This window comes from Sander lucioperca, chromosome 17 (assembly GCF_008315115.2).
Source record: "Sander lucioperca isolate FBNREF2018 chromosome 17, SLUC_FBN_1.2, whole genome shotgun sequence".
NCBI lineage: Eukaryota > Metazoa > Chordata > Actinopteri > Perciformes > Percidae > Sander > Sander lucioperca.
In genome coordinates, this window is record NC_050189.1 from 20,498,800 (window position 1) to 20,522,157 (window position 23,358).

Sequence of the window (23,358 nt, forward strand, 5' to 3'; positions counted from 1 at the left end):
GTGGAAATATGCTGGCTCTATACACGCTAAAAGTCCTGATTATTTGCATGGAGTCTGGTGGAAATATGCTGGCTCTATACACGCTAAAAGTCCTGATTATTTACATGGAGTCTGGTGGGTTTGGTGATGGTGATTTCGGGGCTGTTTCATGTTAAACTAAAAGGATCTTCCTCTTTAACTAAAAGCTCTATCTCTGTAGGTAATGTTGTCAGACACTTAGAATAATAATCTGAGTCTGTCAGCGGCAACAACACAACTTTTAGTGGATGGAAACTTTACCTTTTAATTAGGAGTTTAAACACAGACACAACAGGAAGAATACATCCATCAAATCAAGTCTCTAATAATCAGCATGTGGCCTTATTTTATTTCATTTAATTTGCACTTAGTTGTTCCAAATTCCAAAACATTTAAAACAATTGAATCATTGACGTTATTCTACAAGTCAGATTAATAAATCAGCTGTTTGATTTCTATTTTCTGACTTTGTATGACATCATCAGTGTCTTTACTTTCAGTCTGAACAGACCTCAACAGATTTAAAACCACATTCAGCCACAGAAAATACAGTCAATACGAAATGTCACACAAAGATTATTAAATGAAAGTCTACAAAGTAAGAAAATATAATGTTAAACTACAAAACAACAATAATTGGAGGGCATACAATTAAAAATGGCCAACTTCCAGTATATTGGTAATGATGAGAGGAATGTTTGGACCAAATTTGCGAATATTAAAACAACTATGTCCAAATTAAGGCCTTCCATGCATTAGGGTGCGCTTATTAAACTCGTATGGACCAAATCGCTGGATAGGCTTTTCCTACTATGACAAGTCAAAATGTCTGCTGTGAAAAGGTCCATAGAACAAAAAGGTTCATAGAGCTCTATAGGGCCCCCCTAATAAAGGGGCCCTATAGAGCAGCCATACCACGTCTAGGCCCAAATGAGAAAGCAGCCCAGAGAATTACTATTTTGAACATTGCTGCACATTTTGAGAGTTTCTGTGGATCCTAAAGTCCTTAAACATGTATTCCTAAAATGAAAATTAGACTGACTTCCTGTCAGGCAAAAAAAAAAAAAAAAGTTATTTTTTTTAATATGTTTCTGATGAGAACAAAGTTTTTACCAAATTTCAAACCTGCCTACGTTTTCCAATTGAAACATCTTTAAACCTCTTAAAGTTCAGGCAGAGCAGCCTATGTCATCATTCATCAGAAGAAACACTAAATGGTCGCCTTTGGGCCTTCCCGTTCACACTGTGGGTACTAGGGCTGAACGATTAATTGCATTTGCGATAATATCGCGATATGTTAAAACGCGATTTCCTAATTGCAAAGGCTGCGATTTGGTCACGTGACTCGCGAGAGCAAATCAGTCTGCACTCCGCAGAGAAAGCATCAACTTAGCACGCTAACGCTACGTCGTACCTTGAGCTGATTTCTGTCATTCAAACAACTCTGAGTTGTAGTTTAAAACTTTTACAGCCATTTTAATAAAATGAAGGGTTTTATTCTGGCTCGAGTCCATACGTGCAGTTAATGAATACAGACACGCAGAACTGAAGGCTCGGTTGGCAACTATTAGCTCTGATTAGCAGTTAGCTCCAGTTAGCTAGCTCCGTTATAAAGATATGAGTGGAGGAGCTGCCACTGAGAGGGGTAACAACCAGACTCTGATTAATGACGTTCGGGGAGCTTTCACAGCAGCGTGGCCGCGGTGTTTCAACAGTTTTATTAGTACAGTTAATCCCACGGCAAGAACACCAGCAACTAGCTAACACAACGATAGCCTCTCTGAACAAGTGCAACGTTCTGTGTCATGCACACGGCATGCAACTTCACGAGGGGGAGGGGCTGGAGGCAGCTCCTCTCTGTGCACTGTAAAAACAAAATACACGTGTCTGTGTGTGTGTATACTATATACTATATTTTTACTTCTTTAACTGTCTAGTGTGTAATTGTGTGTTGTTCATACTATAAAATGATTTATTGTTTGTCTCTGTTGAATAATACAGAAGACAAAGAGCTTAAAAAATAATCAAATCGCAATATTTGGGGGAAAAATCGCAATTCGATTATTTTCAAAAATCGTTCAGCCCTAGTGGGTACATTGTGGTAAAACAGCTTCAACATTAGCATTAAAAAAAATCGCCAAAAAAGTGTCAAATGAACATTGCAAAAAAGTGTAAAGTCGAGTTGTGAGGAAAGGCAGAAAACCGTCCAGCTGATCCAGGATAACATCCATGCTGTTCAGAAGATAAAGTTACTGCTGGTCAGCCTTCAATCTGGAGAGAAGATCAGAATATAACAACTCAGCTATCAGGGCATGAGGAGGAGGCAGGAGGAAACAGCTTGGCTCTCAAACACCTTCACAACGAGGCAGTGTGAATGCGCTGGTGGTGATATTTAAGGCTACTGTTATGAGAAAAAGTTTTCCCACATTGATCACACCAGTACGGCTTCTCTCCAGTGTGAACACGTCTGTGGCTTTCTAGGTTACTACTCTGAGAAAAGGTTTTACCACATAAATCACAGCTGTACGGCTTCTCTCCAGTGTGAATGCGTTGATGTTTTTTTAGGTTACCCTGTTCTGTGAAAGCTGCCCCACATTGATCACAGCTGTACGGCTTCTCTCCAGTGTGAATGCGTTGATGGTTTTTTAGGGTACTCTGATGTACGAAAGCTGCCCCACATTGATCACAGCTGTACGGCTTCTCTCCAGTGTGAATGCGTTGATGTTTTTTTAGGGTACTCTGTTGTATGAAAGCTGCCCCACATTGATCACAGCTGTAAGGCTTCTCTCCAGTGTGAACTCTCTGATGAATCTTTAAATATCCTGATGTTGTGAAGGATTTGTCACAGTGTTGACAGTGGTGACGTTTGGTTCCCTCTCCTCCTCTCCGTTTCTATAGCAACAGACAAACCGAGAGAGAGAGTTAGTGAACGCACTTCTTTAAACCCTGGACTTGCTCTCACTCACAATTTTAACTCTTAAAACATTTATGAAAATGTGTGCCAGTTGCAGACATGATATTAATGAAGCAAATGTACTCTTCATGACTTTCAAGTTCCGAAATATTCCAAATTTTTCAGGCAAGTTTCCACATTCAAGTGAATGGCGGTTTCACGACAGCCAAGCAAGGCTGAGGAGAAGAGACTAGGTCGAGTCAGGCTGAGGAGAAGAGACTAGGTCGAGTCAGGCTGAGGAGGAGTGACTAGGTCGAGCCAGGCTGAGGAGGAGAGACTAGATCGAGTCAGGCTGAGGAGGAGAGACTAGATCGAGTCAGGCTGAGGAGGAGAGACTAGGTCTAGTCAGGCTGAGGAGGAGAGACTAGGTCTAGTCAGGCTGAGGAGGAGCGACTAGGTCGAGTCAGGTTGAGGAGGAGAAACTAGGTCTAGTCAGGCTGAGGAGGAGAGACTAGGTCGAGCCAGGCTGAGGAGGAAAGACTAGGTCGAGCCAGGCTGAGGAGGAGAGACTAGGTCGAGCCAGGCTGAGGAGGAGAGACTAGGTCGAGTCAGGCTGAGGAGGAGAGACTAGGTCGAGTCAGGCTGAGGAGGAGAGACTAGGTCGAGTCAGGCTGAGGAGGAAAGACTAGGTCGAGCCAGGCTGAGGAGGAGAGACTAGGTCGAGTCAGGCTTAAGTAATTTGGATAGATGCGCGTTCACGGCTCAACAGACCACGAGGTCGATAACAGATTTACTGATTCTAAAATGGAGAATACGCCTTGCATACTTTAGACAGATTGAGCAGCAGCTTCTTCTGGAAGTCTGATGAAGTGAAACATTATTTGTAAAGAAGAAACATGGCCGCTGTAATGAAACAGCGAGAGAAAGCGTGGCAGACGATCGCGGACCGCCTGAATGCGTAAGCAGCCTAAAAATATACATTTACTGACCACTGCTCTGAACTGAAACCATCATAATCATACCATTCAAGGAGTTAGGCTACCAATCATTTACACACATTAACTGTTGTAGCTAGTGAGGCACAATATATCCTAAATGTTGCGTTAATTTGAAACGGATAAACCTCGTGGTGCATTCAAAGTTATTGTAAAATACCCTTTTCTCATCTGTTTATGTTGTTTAACAGCAATTTACTGGTGAAATAAGTTATTATAGTTATGTTATTAATACATTTTTAATAAATCATTTAAATTCCTCCTTTTTTTGTGCTGATCCGAAAAAAATGTATTCGATCTGTGACTCAAAACCGTGATCCAAACCGAACCGTGAGTTTGGTGATCCATTGCACCCCTACTATTTTGCATGTATGTACATGCATGAACATATTGCAATGTGGAGAGTCATTTATATATAAATCCTAAAAGACATTTGTGAAACCCTCTGTGTGCATTCATTAATATTGAGATTAGATTTCTGGGACTCTTCAGTCTGGAGTAACCTCTTTCCTTCACTAACCTCCTCCTTCTTCCTCTTGCTCCCTCGCTCCTCTGAGTCTCCCGAGGCCTCATGGACAACTTTCCTCTTGCCCTCCTTTTTCTCCTCCTTCTCCTTGTGTTTCTGCATATACTCGGTGATAAGGTCAGGGCAGTCCAGGTTGTCTTGAGGCTCCCATGTGTTCTCCTCACTGGAAAGGTGAGTGCAGACAGAAGAAAATCTCCTCAGGCTTTGTTTTTAGGCAATAAATTCTCACTCTAATTGTTAATTCATATTATTCTTTTTTTTTTTTATTGCCATTTTGTAAGGTTATTTGCGGGTCTTCAACTTAGTGTCAAAATACCAAACCTTCAACTTTAGGGCATGATACAATGCCGAAATTTATGCTGTAGATAATTTGCAATTTGTAAATGAACAAGATAATATATATACTGTATATAGAACACTAAGTATTAATATTATAGACTCATACTTACTCTGAGAACCCCTTCCATTTCAGCAGAAACTCTACTCTTCCCTTCACCACTCTGCGGTCCAAAACCTTCTCCACCACATACTCCTCTTCCTTCTCCTTCACTGCTGCAGGCTGCTCCTCCTCCTCGGCCTTCTTGCCCTTCTTTCCTGCTCCGGTCGCCAGCTTGACGTCTGCTGAGGGCTCCTTTGGTAGACCCAAGGGGGAAACATGCAGAGATAATGATACAAGGGTTAGAAGAACTAATGGGAGGTGGGAGTGAATTATAGTTGACCATGTTTTACTATATTAAAATGTTCTGTTTCCTAGAGTAACTTCGGTCGGTCCGTTCGCACCTCTGTGTGTGTGTGTGTGTGTGTGTGTGTGTCTGCTCTCTGTCAACATGCAGATGGCGTTTCTTCTATCAGGGTGAAAATGTTCCACCTAAACAAGTTCCTTCCTGAGAATATTTAGCAGAGCCAAAGTCGTTGCGTCCAGAGCTTAGCGCCGCCCAAGACGATTGTGATTGGTTTAAAGTAGGGCTGTCAATCGATTACATAGGCTGTAATTAATTAATCAAAATTAATCGCATACATAATTAACGGTGCCTGAACCGATAGAAAAAAAGAAAAGCAAAAAAAAAAAAGGGTACTAAACAACAGTTGGTGACATTAAAGAACGGCTTGTTTATTGCTAAGGCCATATGGTCAAAATTAAATGATTTAATAATAATGTATAACAATAACAATAACTTATTTCACTAGTAAATTGCTGCTGAACGACAAAAAACAACAACCAGATAGGAAACGGACATTTACAATAACTTCAAATGCACCACGAGGCTGTAGTTTACCAGTTTCATTGAACGCACCATCTGCTTTGTTTCTCCGACGGCAGCTGCAGATTGTTACATCCCGGTGTTGAATCCTCTACAGTGAAATACAGTCAAACTTTACACCGTTCAGTGTTAGCTGTCAGCATTTTAACTGTTTTTAATCCAGCTACTAGCTAGCGGTAGGCTAACGTTAGCTGCTGTCGAGTATAGTGTTAACTAGCTAGCGGTAGGCTAACATTAGCTGCTGTCGAGTATAGTGTTAACTAGCGTCACATGCAGCGGTGTTTGTGTTTCCTGTAACGTCTGTTTCAGAGCATCAGAGAGAAGAGCAGACATATCAGTGGCTCCAGATTTTCGCCTGTATGCAAACGTCAATATGGAATGGATTAATCTGCGTTAATTTTTTTAACGCGTTATTTTCACAGCCCTAGTTTAAAGAAATGCAAACAAGCTAGGGCTGCACGATTATGGCCAAAATGATAATCATGATTATTTTGATCAATATATTGATCACGATTATTTATTGATGTTAACCAAAACAAATGTTATTGTCACATAGGCTAATTATAACTGCTTTCACATCCATATTGTGCTACATTCCTCCTTTGTTGAAGGATACTATGAAGGAGCCATTTCAGCTGTTCCAAACATGCGCGTTTGCCGTGAAAAAATACAGGCAGCGCAATTTTCTGTTCATGTTAACGCCGCATGTTAAAATGCAACGCATCATTCGTACCTACCGGACGAAATAGCAACGCGGATTACGGTGCCACTTAAATGTCTGTGTTGTGCTCTGATGCTCCAAAACAGATGTTACAGGCAACAGAAACATCGCTGCTTGTTACGCTAGTAAACACTAATAACACGTTACACAGCAGCTAACGTTAGCCTACCATTAGCTACAGTAGTAAACCCTAATAACACGTTACACAGCAGCTAACGTTAGCCTACCGTTAGCTACAGTAGTAACTGGATTAAACACGGCTAAAATGCTGACAGCTAAACGGTGTAGTGTGACTGTATTTCACTGTTAGAGGATTCCAACAGCGGGACATACAACAGTCTGCTGCTAAAGCTATGAGCTAACAGACTCAAACTAGCTCTGGTCACTGCTGTTGTCTGAAAAACTACACAGACGGGACTAAATGTTGCGTTTACTGGTAAACTGGTAAACCTCGTGACGAATTTCCTCACGTTACTCTGTCCTCTGTGACTGTCTACATCTAAACTAAGCTGCGCGGTGCAGGGACCCACTCTGATTGGCTCATGGAGGCACATGATCAGAGAGTGGTTTACGGAGCTTTGAAAAAACTTTGATACAGAGCGTTCTATGAACTGAATGAAGCATTTTAAATATCGCTTGATCACGTGAATTTGATCGTGGGAAGCCAAAATCGTGATTAAAATTCGACATGTACAGTAACATGCAGTTGTTTGCCTTTAACTATACCGATATGGCTGTATGCACAACGACAGACAAACAAAGGGACAAAAGCTGTATCAAATCCCTGATAAAAAAAAACCTGAATAAACAAGCCCACCTGCCTTTAACTTAAAACAAAATCCACACCCAGACCAACAGTGGATTTAATATCAAGTACTAGCTGAATGATAGTACCAACCATAGGCGGCGCTAGGCTATTTTTAGGGGTGCTGAAGCACCCCTAAAAGTCATCTCAGCACCCCTGAAAAATAAAGTCCTTATTATTGTGATTTTGTGAAATCGTTTATTGCTCTAACGTTATTACTTTTGCAAATCTGATTTTAGCGATGGAATAGGATAAATGAGGACAGGCTCAGCTCAGTTGTAGCCTAAAGTCAACAGCCTGTCTGTGATTCCCTGAACGAGGGCGCCTCAGTCAGCCTACTGTTCAGTCTGCACAGATAACTTTGGGGAACAGCCGTCAATGACCGACACCTAGCCAACGACCTGAACGAGTTCTACTGCCGATTTGAAAGACAAAAGGACAGTCCTGACACCATCCCCCACGACACCTCCCTACAGCTACAGCCACTGTGCATCACCTCCACCTCGCCCACCTCAGCAGGGTCCTGGGCCCCCCCACCAATGCCCTCCTTAAAGGTCCCCTCCACCTCCACCCCCCCTCCCACCTCAGTGACGACCCTCTCCATTCACGAGAGGGACGTCAACAGACTCTTTAGGAGACAGAATCCCAGGAAAGCTGCTGGACCGGATGCTGTCTCCCCATCCAGCTTGAAGCACTGCGCTGACCAGCTGTCTCCAGTGTTCACAGACATTTTTAACACCTCACTGGAGACATGTCACGTGCCAGCCTGCTTCAAGACCTCAACCATAATCCCTGTCCCCAAGAAGCCAAGGACCACAGGACTTAATGACTTCAGACCCGTCGCCCTGACCTCTGTGGTTATGAAGTCCTTTGAGCGCCTTGTGCTTTCACACCTCAAAGCCATCACCGACCCCCTCCTGGACCCCCTGCAGTTTGCCTACAGAGCCAATAGGTCTGTAGATGATGCAGTCAACCTGGCCCTCCACTACATCCTCCGGCACCTGGACTCCGCAGGAACCTACGCCAGGATCCTGTTTGTGGACTTCAGCTCTGCCTTCAATACCATCATCCCGGCTCTGCTTCAGGAGAAACTCTCCCAGCTTGGTGTGCCTGACTCCACCTGCAGGTGGATCACTGACTTCCTGTCTGACAGGAAGCAGCATGTGAAGCTGGGGAAACACGTCTCCGACTCACAGTCCATCAGCACCGGATCGCCCCAGGGCTGCGTTCTTTCTCCTCTGCTCTTCTCCCTGTACACCAACAGCTGCACCTCCAGTCACCAGTCCGTCAAGCTTCTGAAGTTTGCGGACGACACCTCCCTCATCGGACTCATCTCTGATGGAGACGAGTCCGCCTACAGGTGGGAGGCTGACCACCTGGTGACCTGGTGCAAGCAAAACAACCTAGAGCTCAACGCTCTAAAGACAGTGGAGATGGTTGTGGACTTCAGAAAGAACCCAGCCCCACCTGCCCCCATCACCCTCTGTGGCTCCACAATCGACACTGTGGAGTCTTTCCGCTTCCTGGGAACTACCATCTCCCAAGACCTTAAGTGGGAGCTGAACATCAGCTCCCTCGTCAAGAAAGCACAACAGAGGATGTACTTCCTGCGGCAGCTGAAGAAATTCAACCTGCCAAAGACAATGATGGTGCACTTCTACACAGCCATCATTGAGTCCATCCTCACATCCTCCATCACCATCTGGTACGCTGCTGCCACTGCCAAGGACAAGGGCAGGCTGCAGCGTGTCATTCGGTCAGCTGAGAAGGTGATTGGCTGCAATCTGCCGCCGCTCCAGGACCTATACGCCACCAGGACTCTGAAGCGTGCTGGAAAGATTGTGGCTGACCCCTCCCACCCCGGACACAAGCTCTTTGAGCCACTCCCCTCTGGCAGGAGGATGAGGTCCATCAGGACCAAAACCTCACGCCACATAAACAGTTTTTTCCCCTCCGCCACTAGCCTTCTAAACAAGGCTCGAAATCCACCCTGACTCTCTCTACACCCCACCTCTGGCTCCTCATGCCACTGTACCTACTCTGCAGTTTTCACTACTGTTTAACTTATTTTACTATTTATTTAAAAAAAATGTATCGTTATTAATACGTACTGTGTGTATATGTTTATACTTATATTGTTTATATCCTTTTATCCTTCTTATATTTGTATGTGTGACATGCTCCAACAACACCATGACAAATTCCTCGTATGTGCAACGTACTTGGCAATAAAGCCCTTTCTGATTCTGATTCTGATTCTGATTCAGAGTATGGCTACTTTCAACCACTGAAAAGGTATGGCTAATGGAGTGAAAATTTCTAATCGAATGAACACGTTACTACAGGTGTAGTATTTGTGGAACCAATCTGTGATTCCCTGATCACAATGATGGCAATTATATCTGAAGTAGGCTAGCTTATTCACCACGGAGTCCAATTTTGTTGTGCAACGTTAGACAAAATTGTATGTAGGCAAATGTAGCTTAGGAGTAGCTAGCCTACAACGACTTTTTAAAGTGTGCTATTAATAGCCTGCCCTGCCGTAACGGCTTGAGCACCGCTAAAAATAGCCTAGCGCCACTGCTGCAGTTACCTGCCTACCAGACACTTTCTTATTTTTTAATCATAAATATAAATATATATATATATATATATATATATATATATATATATATATATATATATATATATATATATATATATATATAAGTCAATGACAATGCAAAATAAATAATTCGACCTGACGGATCATCAGACTCATTCATATCAGAACTGAAACACTGGAACAACAAACCCTGACTCAGTCTGGTTCCCCATAGATGGATATACGTTTCTCTTTTTTTAAAGAAAACAGCCAGGTTCAGGTGAGAAAGTATAAGATAAGCCTTTAACATTATCCCACTGCACTGAACAGCAACCCCATATTCACATATGTTATAAATAGGTGAATGTATAACCTTTGGTAGCCTACACCATGCATTCTCTGTTGATTAGTCGATTACATTTGCCTTCTGGTTGACAGCACAAAGGAGTGAGGAGAATAGAGAGAGAGAGAAGGGCAGAGAGAGCAAGATGAACAAGGTGAGAAAATGGCTAGGTATATATATATATATATATATATATATATATATATATATATATATAGTAGGACTACTGTGTTTTGTTTTCTCTTTTACTTGAAGATTATTTTCTAGTTGATTACAAAAAAAAATGTATGTGATTGTCAGTGATACAACGGAGGGAGTGGGATAGAGGGAGAGAGGAGGATGGAGAGAGAGAGCAGGATGGAGAGAGAGTGGACAAAGAGAGGGACCTGGAAGAACCAGGTGAGAAAGTGGACATATATTGTATGGGCAAAAACACTTAAAATATTCTATTCACATTATATTTACATATGCATTTCATGGAGGACTAGGCTCTTAAGAAAAAGAGATGTTGGATTTTCCCCATCTGGTCCAGAGGCATTATTAGATTAGATTATTCATCATTTAGCTGTATAACCATATCAGTTTCTATCAATGATGTAAATGAAAAAGTTGAAAATTAACAGCTGAAAAAAACATGAATAATCCTGTCTAAAAATAAGGCTTATTTTACCAGTTCAAGGTACTTTATGAGCAGGGGCGTAGCTCAACTTTCTGGGTCCTGTAGAAAGGCATTTTCTATGGGTCCCTCCCTGCATCCACAGCTATTCATTCTAGCATATTTTTGGGCCCTCCTCACATGAGGATCTCAGTCCCCTTTTTCCCCCCCAGTCCGACGCCCCTGGGTATGTGTGCTGCAATAATCATGCTTTGTAGTTGCCATCTTTTTTCACAGCAGATGCCTTGAATCTGTTGATAGTTTGTCATAATTGCATGTCTCAATCTGTCTATTTCTTTCCCCAAAACTCACCAGAAGTCATGATTTAAGGGTTTAAAAAAAAAAATCTTATGGAGGATTATTGTTAGCGCACAACACGTTGACGCTTCTGTGGACACAAGACTGACGGCCCAGATTACAAATGAAGGAAGACGAAAATAGCGAGGATCTAAGAGAAGAGACAGGCGAGAGAAAACGACAGAAAGTTTGGGATCATTTTAAGCTGCAAACATGCTACTACATCATCTCTGTAGAAAACATCCAGTCTACTCATCCATTCACGGAGCAAACCCGACACCAGCTAGCTAACTACCATCTGCTGCTCTCGTCCATTGCGCTGTTTTACACAACTAGACTACAGCATGCTACTCTGCTAATAGTCATGTTTTACACAACTAGCCTACAGCATGCTACTCTGCTAATAGTCATGTTTTATACAACTAGCCTACAGCATGCTACTCTGCTAATAGTCATGTTTTATACAACTAGCCTACAGCATGCTACTCTGCTAATAGCCATGTTTTATACAACTAGCCTACAGCATGCTACTCTGCTAATAGCCATGTTTTACACAACTAGCCTACAGCATGCTACTCTGCTAATAGCCATGTTTTACACAACTAGCCTACAGCATGCTACTCTGCTAATAGCCATGTTTTACACAACTAGCCTACAGCATGCTACTCGGCTAATAGCCATGTTTTACACAACTAGCCTACAGCATGCTACTCTGCTAATAGCCATGTTTTACACAACTAGCCTACAGCATGATACTCTGCTAATAGCCACGTTTTACACAACTAGCCTACAGCATGCTACTCTGCTAATAGCCATGTTTTACACAACTAGCCTACAGCATGCTACTCTGCAAATAGTCATGTTTTATACAACTAGCCTACAGCATGCTACTCTGCTAATAGCCATGTTTTACACAACTAGCCTGCAGCATGCTACTCTGCTAATAGTCATGTTTTATACAACTAGCCTACAGCATGCTACACTGCTAATAGTCATGTTTTATACAACTAGCCTACAGCATGCTACTCTGCTAATAGTCATGTTTTATACAACTAGCCTACAGCATGCTACTCCGCTAATAGTCATGTTTTATACAACTAGCCTACAGCATGCTACTCTGCTAATAGCTATGTTTTACCAACAAGCTAAAACAAGAGCTGTCTGTTTGTAGTCTAACTGTTTATTAGTTTGCTACTAATCTTTGGAAACTTAGCTGCTGCCGGAGACCAACCGGCTCCTCCCCCCAGCATGGCCACTTAATATGCACGTGAATGACGTCATCATGCCGGTGATGTTTGCATTCTTTATTCTTTCTCCTCACTCAGTATTAGCCTTCTTAAAATGTGTCCCCCAGAACAGTGTAGTTGAATAGCCCTGCTGTAATCTTTGTATCGTCACATTTACCCTCTGGTTAGTGAACAGCTCTTTACATATCCAGTGCAAAGAGCCAGAGGCAAAAAGGGGAAGGGGGTGAAAAATATTACATAACATTTGGGCCACCAAAAATTTACTTTTTTTTAAGGGTCTTGGAATTTGGCAATAAAATGTTTTGCTTTTTCTAAAAAAAGATATACAAAAGTATATAACAAAAGACAGATTTCCTTTTTTTTTAGTAAACAGCAATAATAAATATTTACTATAGCTGTTTACTAAGTATTTCTTACTAAGTATTTCTTATCCGATTACTCAATTAATCGATGGAATAATCGGTAGAATACTCGATTACTAAAATAATCGATAGCTGCAGCCCTAGACATGTTACACTATACAGAAGTTCTGGTCTAGTTGTTCCCAAGTTCTTGAAGGAGTCAGGACAAATCCATGCACATCTACAGATCTGAGGACATACATCACTGCACATTGAATTTGTAATTTCTCCAACTTTTATAGCACTTCAATTGTAAAAATTTTGAGCCTGACATATTACATTTATTATTATTACCACTCCATGTTCAAAGATGTACTAGCTGTCAGTTCATTTCTTATACACTGCTGCCATCTAGTGGTTGTTAGTTGTAAATCTAAAAGTATGGGGAACTTCTTAATTAATGTCTGTTTAGTAGGGCTGAAACGATTCCTTGAATAACTCGTATAATTCGATTACAAAAAATCCTCGATGCAAAATGATTTGCCTCGAAGCTTCGTTAAATCAATGTTACCAATGTTGTATTGCTGACGGACAGTGTTTCCACACGGATCATTATTATTGTCGCACACCCTACGCTGCTCAGTCTGCTTAGTTATTCATATTTGATCCTTCATTTTCTTACCAGAAGCCATATTTGAGCACACACATATACACACATACATTTCGATTCCTTTAAATGTTAAGGGGAAGATTAAAAAAGAAAAACTGGATCTGTGAATTCTCACAGAATCACAACTGAATTCATATCTCGCTACTCAGTCAGAATCTTATTAAGCTGGAGTCCCAGTCTCTGTCACAATAATCATAGTACAGTAACATTTGGGTGGTCCAGGTCATTCACAAGGCTACTTTTATACTTTAAGTACATTTCCACGCCTGTACTTTGTTACTTTTACTTGACTAAAGAAGTTAAATCAGTACTTCTACTTGAGTACAGGAAGTGAGTGCTTTGGCCCTCTCTGCTGAACACTGACCTGAACATGGCTGCTATCAGAGTCCCAGTCTGCTGCTTGTCTTCTGGGGACCTCGTTGCTCCGCTGCTCCTGGTTCTGGTTGTCCTCCTCCATTCCTCTCTGGTCCTGAAATCCAGCAGAGCTCCACTGGGGCTGCTGGACTCACTCTGGATTCTGTTCAGGACTAATCACAGCAGCAGAGATATTCAGGAGCTGCTGTCTCCTCTGGTTTTCCTCACATCCACACACAACTACAACAACAGTCTGAACACTCAAAGCAGCGGCTGGGAAACGGTTCCATTTCCTTCCTAGCTCCAACATCAACTCAGAGGAGTTTGGAGAAAACAGCATTATATTAAACTGGGAATAAATCTAAAGGGAAAAACAAACACCACCATAACGCTGGTTAACAAACACAACTTGGGCCGTTTCCCCTCACACTGCTACGGTGGCCCAGACGGTTCAACACAAACACACACAAGATACAACACAAACACACAAGATACAACACACACACACAAGATACAACACACACACAAATTTTCATATAGTATATAGTGTGTGTGTGTGTGTGTGTGTATTTGTAGGGTAAGACTGAGGACATAGACTGTACACATGCTAACATCCAGTCTATGAACAAACCCTTTTACATGGCTTTAAATACAGTGGAAATATTCAGTCCACAGTCTGAATTCTAGTTATTGACTTCTTTTATTTTCCAGTAGTAAGCAGGAAGTGAGGTCATGGTTCAAGTTCTGGGTGGATTTCATTGAGACCAACCGTGTCTGACCGTGAACATAGACCGTGTATGTGTGTATGGATGACATATTACGCCCCTAACACTGGAATAGGCAGCATATTGAAGGGAACACAATTAGCATTCACTTTAAACATCTGTTTACCGTAACCATAATCACACACACACACTTTCCAAACCAACTGTATGGAGGGAATTAGCCGCTGGGAGCTGATCAATAACCAGATAGATCCGGTTAACAAGTTCCAAGCTACTGAGACTCTCCACAGCTCGGTAATAATCATCTGTGTTCAGCTCCGTTCTGTTGGTTTGATCAGAGGGAAACTCGGCCACACTTCTGCTCTCAGAAATAATGAAGCTCCACTACATTTAGAACGGCTTGGCTTTCTAATATTTTAGAAGAAGGTCAACAATGGAGCAGCTGACAGACACACACATACTAATACTTTCTATCTTTTTCTCTTTGGTAGAGAGAGTGAGAGAGAGAACAACTAACAAAGGACCGTTTCCCTCCAAAACAAACGGGGGTCCCGGTTCAGGTGGGTTAGGGTCGATGCAACAAAACATGAATATCAACTACTAGCTAGCCTGCTACATTACATTACATTACATGTCATTTAGCTGACGCTTTTATCCAAAGAGACTTCCAATGAAGTGCTTTCAACCCTGGAGGTGCAAACTCCAGACAACAAGTAGTAAGAGCAAGTACATTAGCTTTAAAGAAGCTAAACCACAAAGAGCCATATGAAAGAGCTAGCTAGCTTCTGCTCAGCTCCGTTAGCATTAAGCAGCCGAATGGGAAGCTAACGCATGCGCAGCTCTGTCTTCTCTTCTCTGTGACTGCCGTGTAAAAGAGCAGTTATTAAAGTGTTTACCTGAGTGTGTGCGGGTTTACCTGGAGCTCTGTCTTCTTAAAACTCACTAATAACAAACTACACAGCTATCCCGCCGCCAGACACACATCACAGTGAAGACACCAGACTTCCGGTGTCCTCCCAGTCAGGGTTTTTCAGATTAAAAGTTTAAAATGAAAGAACGCTGCCGCCCGGAGGTCAGGAGGGGAAACAACAGATACACATTCAGTTAATCAATCAGTTAGTGGTGGACTGGAACTGAGGACATTTACTCAAGTACTGGACTTAACTCGACGTACTGGTACTTTACTTGAGTATTAAATAATGTACACTATTTTAATTACTAAAATAATGTAGAAGTATAAGGAGAAATAAAAAAATATAGATTCATTTGAGCATTTTAATTTATTTTTCCACCAGACTCCCTTGAATTAAAACAGAAATGTTATTGTGAAGTCCTTGTACGTTATTCTCTGGCGCTACCCGAGCTGGCTATGTACTCCGGTAAGAGAGTCGCTGCAACCTTCAGTTTTAGTTCAACAGATTTATTAACATCCAGATCCAGCAGTGAATAAAGTGGTTGTGGCTTGCAATAGTATGCGTTGGGCGCATATGTGTGTGTGTGTGTGTGTGTGTGTGTGTGTGTGTGTGTGTATGTGTGTGTGTGTGTGTGTGTGTGTGGTTTTCTGTAAAATAAGGAAATACAGAATATGTAAATATAACCTGTACATAATGAATGCACATATATACAGATTAAAGAGCAATGAGCAACAAATCACTCCGCAATATACATAATTGCTATGCAATAAATAGTTGCTGTGCAAACAACCAAATAATTCTGATAGTAATGGGACTCAATAGAGCCCAATGTAGTAAAGAATAGAGGTTTCATTGTGTCCTTATATCTATTGGCCACTAGATGGCGCTCTAAGACCACTAATGGAACATAGCAGTAGCATTCAGGTCCAATAGTCAGGTTGACTACACAAACAAAGATACATGCAACATCAGCATGGACATAAAACTGGGCACTTACGTTCTCAATAACGCACACGGCAACACAACAGAAGCTTATACAAGTGACAACTTTAGGAGCAGCTGTACTCACGTCAGCAAACTACAAAAGGAAATGGCAAAGTTGGGCATGTGCACAAATGCATGAGTCCAAGGAGTGACGTAGGCTCATCAGTCCAGCAGGGAGTTTTCGACAGTTATGATTATTAAACACACTTATTTCAAAGCCTTGTCCAAATCATTCCACACATTCAATTCCTTTTTTCCAGAGTTCATGTTAGTCAACTGAGTAACTAAGTACATTTACTCAAGTACTGTAATTAACTCAAGGTACTTGTACTTTACTTGAGTAATAAATATTGTGTACAGCTTTTCTATAATTAAAACAATGTGGACGTATAAGGAGAAATGACAAAATATAGATTCATTTTAAGCATTTTAATTTATATTTCCACCAGACACCATTTAATTAAAACAGAAATGTTATGATTATTAAACACACTTATTACAAAGTGGACAGAAACTAAATCAAACTATCAAAAGACGTCTTGGTTCATCTTTCCACTGTTCCAACGATCACCACTCTGGTTTGGTTGAAATAAACCCAGAAACTAATGAGTGCATCTTGTTTCTAAGGAAGAGAATTGCCAGTAATGTTTACTTGAGCATTTTAAATAAAAAAAAATCTTATTGGTGAGCAAACTTCACTTGAGACTTTCCTGAGTAAACATTTTAAAGAGTTTCTGCGTGGAAATTCTTACCTATCTTTTTTTAAGTAAATGCCAACCAGAATGTGTTTCAGTGCAAGTTCATTACCAACAAGGAATGAGCAGCCGAGATGAGCAGCGAGCTCCAGAGGTCTGTGAGCTCACTTCCTCCTTACCACACTAGGTGGTATTAGATATGGACAACAGGAGCATGAAGGACTGGTGATGATCAGCTGTTGTATTAGATATGGACACCAGGAGCATGAATGACTGGTGATGATCAGTGTATTGATGGCACCAGAGCTGAAGCTGTGATGTTGTATTAGATATGGACACCAGAGCATGAAGGTGTGATCCTGTTTTTGATGGACCAGGAGCATGACTGGTGATGATCAGCTGTGTATGATATGGACCCAGAGCTGAGCTGTGATGACACTGTTGTATTAGATATGGACACCAGGAGCATGAATGACTGGTGATGATCAGCTGTTGCTGTCTCCACATCTATTCATAACAACAAACCGCTTTTAGATACAAAGACAAAGTCTATCTCTGGGGAAATGACAACAACAATCTGACAACATGTAAGGAAATAAACTTCATCAACAACTTTCATAAACAAGAGACGAACTGAGCCGCTAACTACTACACAACCCTACACAAAGGAAATGCTGGTTGATAAGCAACCTCCAGGGCCGGCGATTGCCATAGGCGACCTAGGCGATTGCCTAGGGCGTCAAATGTGTTGGGGGCACCGTGTCGCCCTTAGGTTTCCTTCCCATTAATAGAATTAGAATGACAAGTTAAATAAAACATGTTTATTAAACATGATCATCCTAGGGCGCCCCCTCAGCCACACGTTTACTTGTCAACCTTTCATTACGCGATGTTTGCAGTCTCTGGGTCAGACTCAAACACACGGAGCTCTGAAGCAGACCTGTGTGTCGCTTAGTGTCCTCTCTCGCTGTAGAAATAGAGATGAGCAGCGGCACAGACCACGGAGCTGCTGCAGGGCGCCTTCGGTGGTCTGTGCAGCTTCAGGTTTATAAAGGACGCGCTCTGCTGTGGGCATGCGGCAGTAGACGTGTCCCGTTTGTGCTCCGTGTATTTCTGCCGTAGTTTTGTGTTTCCACCTCTTTATTATATAGACTTATAGTTTAGTTTTGTTTTATTATAGACTTTATTCTTGTAATAGCCTGTTATAACTTTATTTTTTTTTATCTCAAAATATCAGGACTCCTCCAAATCTCAGAGAACATAGCTATATTTTGAATGTGCACAAAGTTTTGAACATGAGCAGAAATCTTGCTCAAACATCTGAAATATTACAGTCCAGGGGTTTATTAATTCATTAAAATGAATTAATGTATCATTGAGGTAAGGTTACTTCCTCAACAAAAGATACAAAAGAGGAGGGAAGAGTAAATGATGCCTCTAGAGGCTACATGTGTGCTGACTCAGATATAATTAGGCATGTCTATCTACAGGAGAATAAATAGCAAAACAGAATGCCTGAGAGCCTTTTGTAATATATTCCATTATGTTTTTATATTTGGATTGTAATCTATGTTTCCCTTCACATAAAGATATTTCCAGCATACATTGATTCAGAAAAAGGTAAATAGGTGCATAAAAATTTACCTGAATCCAGGAAATGAAATGTTTAATGCTCAAAATTTGCTGCTCATAGACTACTAAAGAGACCCCCACAAAGATGAAATCATAATTCGAACCCTGCAGCAGACTATGGTGCAGGTAGATTATTTTCTGAAATATAGTGACTTTATTCTTGTAATAGCCTGTTATCACTTTATTTTTCACAAAATATCACGACTCCTCCAAACATGTGCACAAAGTTTTGAACATGAGAAATCTTGCTCAAACACATCTGAAATATGACAGTCCATGGGTTTATTAATTCATTAAAATGAATGCATGTATCATTCAGGTGAATAATTTTAATATGCACATTTAAGGAGGTTATTTCCTCAACAAAAGATGTACAAGAGGAGGGAGGAGTAAATGATGCTAGGCTACATGTGTGCTGACTCAGATAGAATTAGAAAAGTTGATCCAAAGGAGGATAAATAGATGAAAGTAATACAGAATGCCTGAGAGCCTTACTGCAATATATTCCATTATGTTTTATATTTGGATTGTAATCTATGTTTCCCTTTATATAAAGATATTTATAGCATAAATTGATTCAGAAAAAGGTTAAAAAAAAAATAAAAAATAGGTGCATAAAAATTCACCAGAATGCAGGAAATGAAGTGTTTAATGCTCACAATTTTCAGGGGGTTGACCCCCAGACCCCCCTATCATAAGTCACCATGCACACAGATCTGGAACCAGAACCCTGTCCTTTGGGTTGCCAGACCAGTTATGATTAGATCAAATGTTGGTGCCATCTAACTTACATGGAAGCTAGAAACTAAAATGAACATACACTACTACTCTATCGCTGACACAGCACTGTGGAGATCTGGCAATGCGAGACTAGGGGGGGGGGCGCAAAACTCAATCTCGCCTAGGGCAACCAAAGGGCTAGAACCGGCCCTGGCAACCTTTATGTCTTTACTCGTCAAAAGATATAAGAAAATGCATCATATTTAGAGCTGAATAATAATAAAATATAATAATAATAATAATAATAATAATAATAAGTGGTAAACTAAGCTTCTGCTTCATCCCGTTTCTTGTTTGTAACACTTTAACATTTATTTTTCCTTTTGTGTGTTACAACACACTTCTTGTATTTTTATATTGTACTTTAGTTATATTTTTTGTTCAAAATAAAAGTGAAAGAAAGAAAGGAAAAGATGTGAGAACTTCCTCCTTCACTTCAACAGGAAAACAGGGGCGCTGCAACAAATCCAGATCCTACTTCTCACCACAGAGACCCGGCTCCATGTTGTAGTAACAGTCCCAGGCCAGAAGATAGCTGGGCCTCTTTAGGTCTACAATCATCATGTTCACATCAGTCATGTTAGCTTCATATATACCGTTAACAGCAGCTCCCTATCACTGCTGGGAGTGGGGACACTAGGCCTGCAGCGACGCGTCGATGACGTCGACGCATCGACGTCAAAATTACGTCGACGTCGTATTTTTGCGTCGACGCTTCGCCACACACACGTGGGAGACCAAAACATTGCAGGAAACAGCAACCTCCTCAGAATTCCCAACAAAGCCCTGCAAAAAGCCCCATGAAAAGAAAAAGTCCTAAAAAAACAGCTCGCCCATAATCATCGAGGGTATGGGAATACTTCAAATATAGTCCCAAGTACTAACGTTAGCTAAATTAATTTCATGTTTGTGCAGTGTGTTGTGTAGCCTGCGCACTTAGGTGGTGCTAGCTAACTATCTTAGCTCTCCGTGCAGTTTGTTCGTGCTAGGTTAGTAGCTAACGTTAACGTTAGCTAGCTACTGGCGCCTAGACAGTTGTGTTTAGCTAACGTTAGTTATCATCTAATGTTGGCTTGAATGGTAGCTAGCTTACGGCTGCAGAACACAGCTATCTATAGTAGCTAACGTTAGCTAACGTGAACGTTAGCTACTAACCTAGCACGAACAAACTGCACAGAGAGCTAAGATGCGTTGGTTAGCCTAGCACCACCAAAGTGCACAGCTGCATTAGCATGTAAACCTACAGAATAGCAGTTAAGAGAGTCAGTTTGATTATGCATCAGGTTTTATGTTGGGACTGTTATGTTGTGTTAAACAATCCAAGGAATGTCTGTACTGTGCACTGCACAGTGTTTTTCTTTTTTGCACTACAACTTGATTTTTTTGAACAAGAGAGTTATGTTGGTACTGTAAAAGAGTAAACAGGCTGGCCTTTCATTTTGTATAACAGTAAAATAATTATTTTATTTATTTATTTTATTTTATTTTATTATATTTTATTATATTTTATTTATTTTATTTTATATACCAAACTCAGACAGTTCAACTAAAATGACAACGACAACAAACATTATTCATTATGACAACACACATACAGTATATATATATATATATATATATATATATATATATATACAGTGCTGCTCATAAGTATTCATACCATACCCATGCCAAAGTGGACTAAAAAGAGGAATAAAAAAATCATCTTTTGGAAATTGATCTTAATGCCTTAATTAAAAAATTAGGAAAAATCCAACCTTTTAAGGACACCAATTTTTTTGTGAATGAATAATGTATTGTAAATAAATAAATGTTCTTCCTTAAAATACAGGGGCCATAATTATACATACCCCTATGTTAAATTCCCATAGAGGAAGGCAGATGTTTATTTTTAAAGGCCAGTTATTTCATGGATCCAGGATACTATGCATCCTGATAAAGTTCCCTTGGCCGTTGGAATTAAAATAGCTCCACATCATCACATACCCTTCACCACACCTAGAGATTGGCATGGTTTATTTCAGTTAGTCTAATAGCTAACTGAGAAAAGATCCATATCAATGCAAATCAAACCAGCTATTAGGCTAACAGAAATAAAACCATGCCAATCTCTAGGTATAGAAATATAAGGAGAAATTAAAAGATATAGATTCATTTTCAGCATTTTACTTTATTTCTTCACCAGAGTCCATTTAATTAAAACAGAAATGTTATGATTATTAAACACACTTATAATCCCTTAATTCACCCATTTACATGTGGAAATGTGCTGGCTCTATACACGCTTAAAGTCCTGATTATTTACATGGAGTCTGGTGGGTTTGGTGATGGTGATTTCGGGGATGTTTCATGTTAAACTAAAAGGATCTTCCTCTTTAACTAAAAGCTCTATCTCTGTAGGTAATGTTGTCAGACACTTAGAATAATAATCTGAGTCTGTCAGCACTTTTAGTGGATGGAAACGTTTTCTTATCAAGGAGTTTAAACACAGAAATGGCAGGAAGGAGAAATCCACCAAATCAAGGAAATATGCTGGCTCTATATACACTAAAAGTCCTGATTATTTACATGGAGTCTGGTGGGTTTGGTGATGGTGATTTCGGGGCTGTTTCATGTTAAACTAAAAGGATCTTCCTCTTTAACTAAAAGCTCTATCTCTGTAGGTAATGTTGTTGACTTTTAGTGGATGGAAACATTTTCTTATCAAGCAGTTTAAACACAGAAATGGCAGGAAGGAGAAATCCACCAAATCAAGTCCCAAATAATCAGCATGAGGCCTCGTTTTATTTCATTTATTCTGTTCAGAGAACTGAAGAGGTCCAGAAATCCCTGCAGGTCTGCTGCTACGTCCAGGACTGAGCACAAGCTTCTTAGCATGAGTAAGCATTCATTTGTTTCTAATTTCAAGAAGTTTAAAATGAAATCATTGACATTAATTTACAAGTCAGATGAATAAATCAGCTGTTTGCTATTTGACTTGGTCTGTTCCCTGCTGCTCCATCATTCTTTAGTGTTGGCTGGAAAACATCATCATCAGAGTCTTTACTTTCAGTCTGAACAGACCTCAACAGATTTAAAACCACATTCAGTCACAGAAAATACAAACAGTCAATATGAAATGTCCACAAAGATTATTAAATGAAAAGTCCACAAACGAAGATAATATGATGGTAAACTACAAAACAACAATAACTTCAGAGCATACAATTAAAAATGGCCAACTTCCAGTTGGGTCGAGCTAATGAAAATAAATTAGAAATATGTCCATAATAATGAGAGGCGTGTGTGTACCAATTTTTACGAATATCACTGTGTCCAGATTAAGGCCTTCCACGTATTACAGGGCGCTAAACACAAATTAACCAACTCCCTCTAGTCTCGTATTGCTCACAGGTTTTCATTGTTCTGATTTGAGTTTGTGAGTATATTAAAGGATGTCACTTATGAATACCAAAACTCAAGGATCAAATCTGAGGCGATAGATTCAAGTCTAGCAAAGTTTACTAAGTCCAGCAGTTAAGTTTACAAACACATGTGGGTTCACAAAGAGACTAAGTTTTCCCTAACTTCAGACACATCAGACTTCCTCTTCTTGTCCTCGTAACCTTTTCTCCTCGCCCGAACACACACACACCAACTTAAAAGCTACTTCCTGTTATTCTACTTCTCTGTCTGATACTACACAGTTTCTAACATACATTCACATTCCTAAACTGATAATAAACTGTAATTAGAGCTTAAACTAAACCCATCTGTGCGTCCGAGCCTCTTCATTGTACAGGGAACAGTGACCAATGTCTCATGACTACACACAACTCATAGCAATGAGCAGCACAATATAATATGAACTTTAATACTGAGAATAACACGTCTAAATAATAGTAATATTTCTACATCTAACAAACAAAATTAACAAG

General features: G+C 40.5%; 3 protein-coding genes and 1 long non-coding RNA gene across 4 annotated transcripts in view; 1 reads left to right on the top strand and 3 right to left on the bottom strand.

Moving 5' to 3' along the window:
* The window catches only part of LOC116034141 (hemicentin-1-like), a 1,482,957-nt gene that overhangs the window by 798,330 nt on the left and 661,269 nt on the right, over positions 1 to 23,358 (bottom strand). The window lies entirely within an intron of this gene.
* The window catches only part of LOC116034453 (Fc receptor-like protein 5), a 245,863-nt gene that overhangs the window by 26,256 nt on the left and 196,249 nt on the right, over positions 1 to 23,358 (bottom strand). The window lies entirely within an intron of this gene.
* Positions 258 to 22,473, top strand: LOC118493601. The gene is made up of 3 exons (XR_004895548.1): positions 258 to 388; positions 16,019 to 16,023; positions 22,386 to 22,473. It is a non-coding gene; the product is annotated as an uncharacterized LOC118493601 (long non-coding RNA).
* Positions 2,102 to 23,358, bottom strand: part of LOC116036440 (zinc finger protein 773-like) — a 36,744-nt gene continuing 15,487 nt past the window's right edge. The window contains exons 7-9 of the mRNA XM_035993920.1: positions 4,882 to 5,063; positions 4,427 to 4,595; positions 2,102 to 2,910 (exon numbers count right to left, since the gene is read on the bottom strand). Coding sequence (XP_035849813.1) covers positions 2,374 to 2,910; positions 4,427 to 4,595; positions 4,882 to 5,063 — 888 coding nt within the window. The 3' untranslated portion in view covers positions 2,102 to 2,373. The remainder of the gene's footprint in view (positions 2,911 to 4,426; positions 4,596 to 4,881; positions 5,064 to 23,358) is intronic.